Source organism: Atta cephalotes (assembly GCF_000143395.1).
Source record: "Atta cephalotes unplaced genomic scaffold scaffold00005, whole genome shotgun sequence".
Lineage (NCBI taxonomy): Eukaryota > Metazoa > Arthropoda > Insecta > Hymenoptera > Formicidae > Atta > Atta cephalotes.
The window spans coordinates 6369711-6377462 of record NW_012130069.1 but is presented as its reverse complement, the minus strand read 5'-3'; the positions used below and the strand labels follow the sequence as shown (position 1 = coordinate 6377462).

The window sequence follows — 7752 nt, the reverse complement described above, 5'->3', positions numbered from 1 at the left end:
TACGCGTCGTAACTAGTACGTACGTAATAGTAATAATATATATATATATATATATATATATATATATATATATATATATATCTACGTACGATAATGCGATTAAAGGGGGAGATCTAGGAAAACGCGGGAAACTAGGAGAGAAGGAAAGAAAGAGGAACAGAGAGAGAGAGAGCGAGAGATGGAATGCGCGTTAAAAAGAAAATCCCCGAGAAGAAGGAGAAAATATTTCCATAAAATCCGCGAAGACGATGCCTTCGAGGAAAAGCCAATGTTAGTTCTCGTTCGGTGGATTCGCCGGAATCCGAAATCCGTCCTTGCGGTTTGTCGCTGCCGAGTCTCAGACGTCAACGCGATTTCATCCCACCGTAAAATATATAACTTCTCCATAAACCCACCTCGAGAGGAGTATTCCGCAAGTACCGCGAGCTTGTCTTTCGAAAACTTCAAGATTATAACGACACGTCGACTGATGAATTTCTGGTCGTCTCTATTTACGTTTATTAATACATTACTGTAGTAAAATTATTGTTAATTCACATTTTCAGAATGATATTAAGAACGTTACGCAATGATTATTCATCGTATAGTGCGTCGTATAGTTTGCGATATATAAAGCCTGCCAAAACATTATTGAATCTGAACAGCGTAAGCAAAGAAACTCTGACTGCTTAGGTCTGGTCGAGATGAATAGCGATCTAGTAGTTAAATCAGCCATCTCACCGACTTCATTAAAGTCAGCGTTCCGTTTACGCTCTTGCCGATTACGCTACGTGTTGCGCGAATCTTCGTTCACGACAGGATCAGCCCTGAGGCTGGTGTCGAAAGCAGATAATATGGATAGGAAACTCAGACAATAATAATCCTCGATACGCGCGGATAGAACTCTCGCAATTATTATGAAGGGAGACGGTTGCTTAACTGAAGTAATTCCGTCAAATTACTTGAATTTCAATTAAAATGAATTAAAGCTGAATTAAAAAAGAATAATACAAATAATTGTACGATAGAATGTACACATTAAACGTGGTGATGTACCTCAGTACTTAAAAATTGTACGTTTAAAACAAATCTAACAAGAACAAATCTTGTAAGAACTTTAGGAATTCGTTTTAAATCTGTATTTAACTTATTATTAGATTTTTATCAGGAATATTTCATTATTTACGAAGATTAATGTATTTTTTGAGACTGTATCAATTTAAAGATAATTACGAAGTAACAGATCAGCAATAATTATAATAATAACAACATGAAACTCATAGCAGTGAGCAATAAATCGATATAATTTATTTGTAATGTAAATAACTTTTAACGAATGAAACTTTCAGGCTTTTCTTTTCTGTTTTACTTCGAACACACGCGCCATGGATTGCGGAAAAATTATTGGAAAACTAGTTTCTTTCTTGGTTAATTATATCAAATCAAGCTCTTTACTGATTGCTGCAATTCGAACGGACATTCGGCTTCCACGTGCATGCGCATTGGAATTTCAGTCAGGGGCATGAAGAAAATTTATATTTACACATATAATAACTTATTAAAATACTTATATTAAATCAGACTTTGAAAATTTTCAGCGAACTTTCTTACGAATGACATATCGCCAATGAGTTTAACTTTTTGTAAAAATGATTTTTATAATTCAGTTACTTGCAAATTTAGGGTGGGAGTGGGGGGGCACTTTCTGTCCTTGCATCACCCATATGCATCAGGTAAATACAACGGCATGTATTTAATAGTCGCACATGAGAATCAGGAAATCGGAAATGACAGCGGCTGGAATCCGAGATGGCAGACGAGTAACGTATCGAAAGCCAAAGGAGAGAGAAAGGGCCACGAGGTATCGCCATAAGGGAGACTCGCTGACGGCAGTAAGATTGATTGGAGTCACGGGATGGAAAATTAACGGTCTAGCCCGAATGGTCCAGGGTTGGGCAAAAGGTGCAGGAAGGCGCCGCAGTCGAGGTATGGCGCCGTGACAGCCGCCGCATACTAATTCCCCATCTCCTATACTCTTCCTTCCTCGGTCTGTCTCCTTTCTCTCGTACTCCTTCACTATCTGTCTTTCTCCATTTCTCTCCCGCTATTCTTGCTCTCCTCGTCACCCCGGCATCTACGAACTGTTCTAGCCACCTTAACCGCGCGCATCCACGCCCTCCCGCTCGACCGCTCCGCAAGGAAATGCCTTCCGGCGGACATCATTGGCTACTTTATCGAGATCACCGTTTGAAAATACGGTCCCGAACAAAGGCAGTTCTGATAGAATTATAACTACGTTATACAGCCACCGTAACCCTTTCTGATCGTTATGGGATCCTATTAACTTGAGACCCGACAAAACGCAGGAAACCCCCTATCATGAAAAGATCTCACAGAGAGACTGCTCGGATTCATTCGCAGATCTCTGTCAAAAAAAAACTACAGAGACATATACAATATCTTTTACATTATTTTGTCACGTGTGGAACATGCGGCAACACGTCGATAGGAAGCCAAGATACTCTTTCAACCAGCGACATAATCCCATGGGATATCAACGCGGATCGTCACAACATCCGCCCTGAGACTCACTCGGTTGGCGCGTTAATGGATCGATGCGTCACAAGGCGCGTTAATGTGACGAGCCATAGGTCGGTAATTATCAAAGAGGGCTTTGACTTCGTGTTTACGAAGGGACAGAGGTCGATGGGGATCGAAGATGTATCGGCCGAAGGTCTGCTAATACGACCTGTATATCTACTTCTCCAATCGCTAATTGAATCAAATGGCCGAACATCTTCGATCGATATGTTAGTGAGAGATTTCGTCGCGAGTAATTACAGACGTGTAGCGGCAGCTGCTGACAAAAGCGGGTCAGCGCGCCCGCCACTACCATTGTTTCATGGAATTAGGTTACGCGATCGTAACCCGACGAAGCCTGGCAATTTCCTGCTTGTCGTGCTGCACCGAGATTCGATGACGCTTACGGCAAATTATTTCCTACGTATCTGTCGTCGATTTAGTTAATGATCGCGGTCCGACCGCAATAATGGCAGCATTGACAATTGGTGGCCATCGGCCTGGTTGCCTAACGCCTAACGTATACTGTAAACGATTTACAATTTAGACCATGTGTAATTTAATTACACTGTGCTATGATAAAGTACATGAGATAAAGAATGTACGATACGATACGAATTATGAGGTCCGAAAAGTTCGGGGCCATTTATCGAAAGTTATTATCTCTTTGACTAATTCGGAATTGATCTTTTCTCATAAAGGTATCGGAAAACTGAAATAATTTTTAATTAATTAATGATTAAAAATATAAGAAACCTTTAGACAAACTCTTAAGAAATCATGAGAAAAACAAATAACAGAGAGCGGAACAAAATTATATTCTTTAATTAATTTCAAATGAATATTAAAGTATAATTTAAACTATTTTCAAATGTAAGGGTGGAGAATTAGAAAAGTACAATAAATGAAATGTTAAAATAATCTAAAAAAATTTCCAAGTAGTTTTTCTTCTGAGTAACTTATATTTTAAAATTGTTATTTCAGATATCACGATGTTTAAAGATATCTTTATAATCGATATTCATAGTCGATTCTTATATTTAAGACTGTCTTAAGCGCAGTCTTAAGATGTCATAAACCAATCGCTGTATTAGCATCTTGAGATATTATTTAAGATGGTTTTAAAATAAGACCCGACTATAAATATCGATCTTAGACCGATGTACATTATATGGGATATATTGCAAATTTTAATTCAAACTTTACTTCTAAAAGCTCGTTTTTCTAATTTCGATATTTCATTAAAAATAATTATCATTATGATTTAATTTCCAATTTTCTAAAACATATCTTATCCTCCGTGAATCAATTTGACTTTATACTTGCACACCTTGATATACATATTTAATATTCTACAAATAGATTGCTTTTGGTTATTAACATTGGTTTCCTAATTGTATGTAATTCATACAGTGCTAAGATACACTAACAAAATTACTCGCTTAGTGAATAACATTTACATTAGACATCTGAACATCTTGCGTATACTCATCGCACGATGTAAGGAGAAATTAGATGGAAGGCAAATGAACGAACGGGAAAGGGAGAAACAGATCGTTTAGTGATGTGTCAATGAAAAGAGATGATGCTATTAAACTAATTAAGACATCTTAAGATTTTAATGCCTTCTCCTGGCACACTGACTACGACAATTGCTTTTCAATATATTTTTGGACAGATAATTTTTAGGACGTATAAATTTTACAAACAATAAAAATCGCACGATATATTTCTTTTCTATATCTTATTGGATTTTATTTACTGGATTTTTTTGCGACAAAATTAAAGTGTATCTTTATATTTATATCAACATCTGAACACTTTTTATTTACAGTAAATTTTCGCAATAATTTTTGATAATTGTATTAAGAAAAAAATGTTACTTTGACTAAATGCATTTAGTTTGTAGCGATTATTTTAAAGCGATTACATAAATAGTTCGATTATTTATATATTTAAGTTAAACATACGCGAGTCATGTCAATATATTGTTTGTTTGAATTAATAAACGTTTGTTTAAATTAATAAATATTTGCTTGAGCCCGACCATTACATTTAGTTAAATGAACTAATATTTTCTTGAAATAGCAACCTTTTTCTTTCAGTGTAATTATTGATCAATGAATCTTTCTTGCAAAGTTGCAACAATCTAACTCTGAATTAAATTTTAATTAGGATGGCAATTAAATTTCTAGACTGTAGTATGCTACAAATGCATATTAATTGGGCATAATGAAAAAGCTGATTCGTCGGCAGAGGTCAGCACGTTAACTGGTCCAATCATCAATCAGCTCAGTGAAGCTAAATGGTCAGGACAACGGGTTTTAATATCTCCTGAGGAAAATAAAAGTTAGCGCGATAAATCAAAGGTGAAAAGTCGCTGCCTTACTTTCTCTCTCTTTTCCTTTTCCTCTTTTTTCTTCTTTTCCTTCTTTCCTCTCTATCGTTCTCTTCTCTCTTACTTTCTACCTTCTCGCTTTTTCCTCATTGTGCTCTCAGCTTTAATCTCTTTGCCTTCCATCAGTGACTTGCAAAAATGATAAATGAATTTCATCCACCGTGCGTGCCATATTTATATCTATAAAACTGGATAGTAGCCTCATAATAACCACAATGACGAACGATGACAATTTTGATGGCAACAATCATAATTTGTTTGCACAGATATTGAAATATTGATCTTTATATGCGGAGAAGCTTATAAACGACAATGACAATCGCAAATTCAGTGTCTCGCCATCCAATTTTCGATGATATAAATTTTATTGATTTACATTCGCACCCCATCTCGCGCATGTATACGGTGACAAACGTCGAGATAAAGTTACACGTCGACATGTCGTTGTTGTAATTTTTGCGGCAAACATTGCCACTCGAACAAGTAAAATGGGACCGAGGGTTGAAAGTCATTTAGGTATTATCTTACAGAAAAGACGACAGGGGCTACATATTTGCATTACGTTCGCGTGTGTAAACACGTCTGCTGAGGCGCATACTTTGTCATCCTATCCTATTTACCTTGGGGAGAACGCACCTCCACAACGTGCATCGCGTGCATCCTCTCTACAACCTTGCCGCTTAGTAATCGCTCAAGTGCTTGTGACAAATAGCAATGACCTCTTTCACTGTGGACATATCCTCTATATCGAGGCTATCAATAGATATTAAATTATGCCTCTTCAAACTTATGCCGCAGAACTAAAAGAAAATAATCGTACGGAACTTTGCAAGATAAATAATTTATTTAATTCCATGAATGCAGATATTTAATGTAGCATTTGTGTTTATATTGATATTAAGAGAACATATTTCTCACGCAAAATCTGACTTTTAATCCTTTTATTCCGTATTTTGCTTTTTTCTTGAATACACATGAATTGAAATGTATGTTCAACAGGACTTTACTTCTCATATCGTGCAAAAATTTAATTAGAAATAGAGAGTAATATTAAAAATACTTATAGTAAGGGGAATTACGTACACAGGGTAAACGTGAACGATACTCTATTGCAGTATATAAGAATAGTAATAACCTCTCATTTCTCGCATCCAGTGGTAGTTCGGTATACTTAGTGCCGCATTGTGATAGAATGTATACGTTGTTAAATAACAATACATATTTTAAGGAAAAAATTAAATGAAACTTACGATTATTTATGAATTATAAAAGTTTTTATTAAGTTTTAAAGGATATTGGTTTTAAACTAATAATTAATATTTATATATTATTTATGTAAACTACTAAGTTTAAACAAAAACACAAAAACTGATTCATCATTAACTCATGTGGTAGCGGAATTCTAAAGTTTGTTTTGTTTTTTGTTTAAAACTGTTTTTCTATGTTTTTTTCATAGGCTTTATAGTTCATACTGATATAATAATGAATGTTAATTATTGTAATTTAAAGTCAAGTTTTAATTATAATTAAACGCCGGAATTATATAATTTTTCCCTAGGTGTTCGCAGTTCCTCTCTTCCTGAATGTCTATAAAAAGTTGTACATAAAAGAATAAAAAATGGGCTAATAGTATAATCAAAGTAAATTTTCTAGCAGTAGGATTAGATAAAATAACTATTTATAATACTGCTAATGCGATACCGATACATCCAGCGATGAGCGTAACAATTATAATAAAGTTATCAAGACTAACTAAATTTAAATTAATACCTGTAAAATTTTTAGCTGGAATTTCTGCAGTAAGCACGTCCAGCCGTGGACAGTTACAGCCGGTAATAAATTCCGTCGACGCATTCGCTAAAGACAAATGACGAAATTACGAATAATTATTCAGGTATATACACCCGTTATATAAGTTACGCGTAGAGGTGCGTGTAGGGTGGAAGGCGCGGATGTCGGTAGTACCGGAGTAAAATATGATGTAGAGTTTGGCCGGCTTGGCCAGCGTTACAGCAGCTAATACGTTCCGGGAGAGAAGTTAGTAACAGGTGGCGCGATCCATAATATCGCGCAGTGTAGAATTTACCCAATCTGAAAGGACAAAAGTATTTTGTCTGGTTGTGTGTAAATATGTACGTACATATAGGTATAACACATAATTCTACATGGTTTCATTTTAATTCCATATTTATATTCATTGTTTTATGTAATTTCTCGAATTATTCCAAAAAATAAATGACGGTTCAAAATAATGAATATTCTCATATCTTCCTTAGATCCACGTAAAAAATAGTCGCGAGACAAGCTGGTAACAATAGGAATAAAAACAAAAGGAAATATGCGAGCGTACCATAGACTGGAATCGAGGGAGAGGATTTGAGAAAGTACGACTCTTTGAAATACTGAAAATAATTGTGTTCTTTTTCACAAAAATTGCGAAAAAAAAGACGAATGAAGAAAGACTAAATCTTTTTGTACGATTGAGAAATATACGAATATTTTGAATATTTATAACGTATACTCGGTTTTTAAAGATGGAAACTTGTTTTGTTATAGTGTCTGCACCACCAAGTACCAGTCCTAGCCCGTCTACCACGGAGGTCCCCAAAAAAGGTAGATATTAGAGATAGATTCCTCTCACAACGATTATATACGAGTAAAACATAAAATATTGTAAAATTAATAAATTATTGCAGATCGTGCTATTAGAATTACTTCATAAGATTTGATGCTTCATTTATAACGTAATTGATATTATTCATGTCGTATATTCACTAGCTTGAATCTAATTTTCC

At 35.2% G+C, this 7752-nt stretch overlaps 1 protein-coding gene across 1 annotated transcript in view; it reads left to right on the top strand.

The window, feature by feature from the left end:
* LOC105626623 (hemicentin-1-like) overlaps positions 1-7752 on the top strand; it is a 209889-nt gene that overhangs the window by 190110 nt on the left and 12027 nt on the right. The window contains 1 exon segment of the mRNA XM_012207915.1: positions 7514-7570. Within this exon segment, the coding sequence (XP_012063305.1) occupies positions 7514-7570 (57 nt within the window).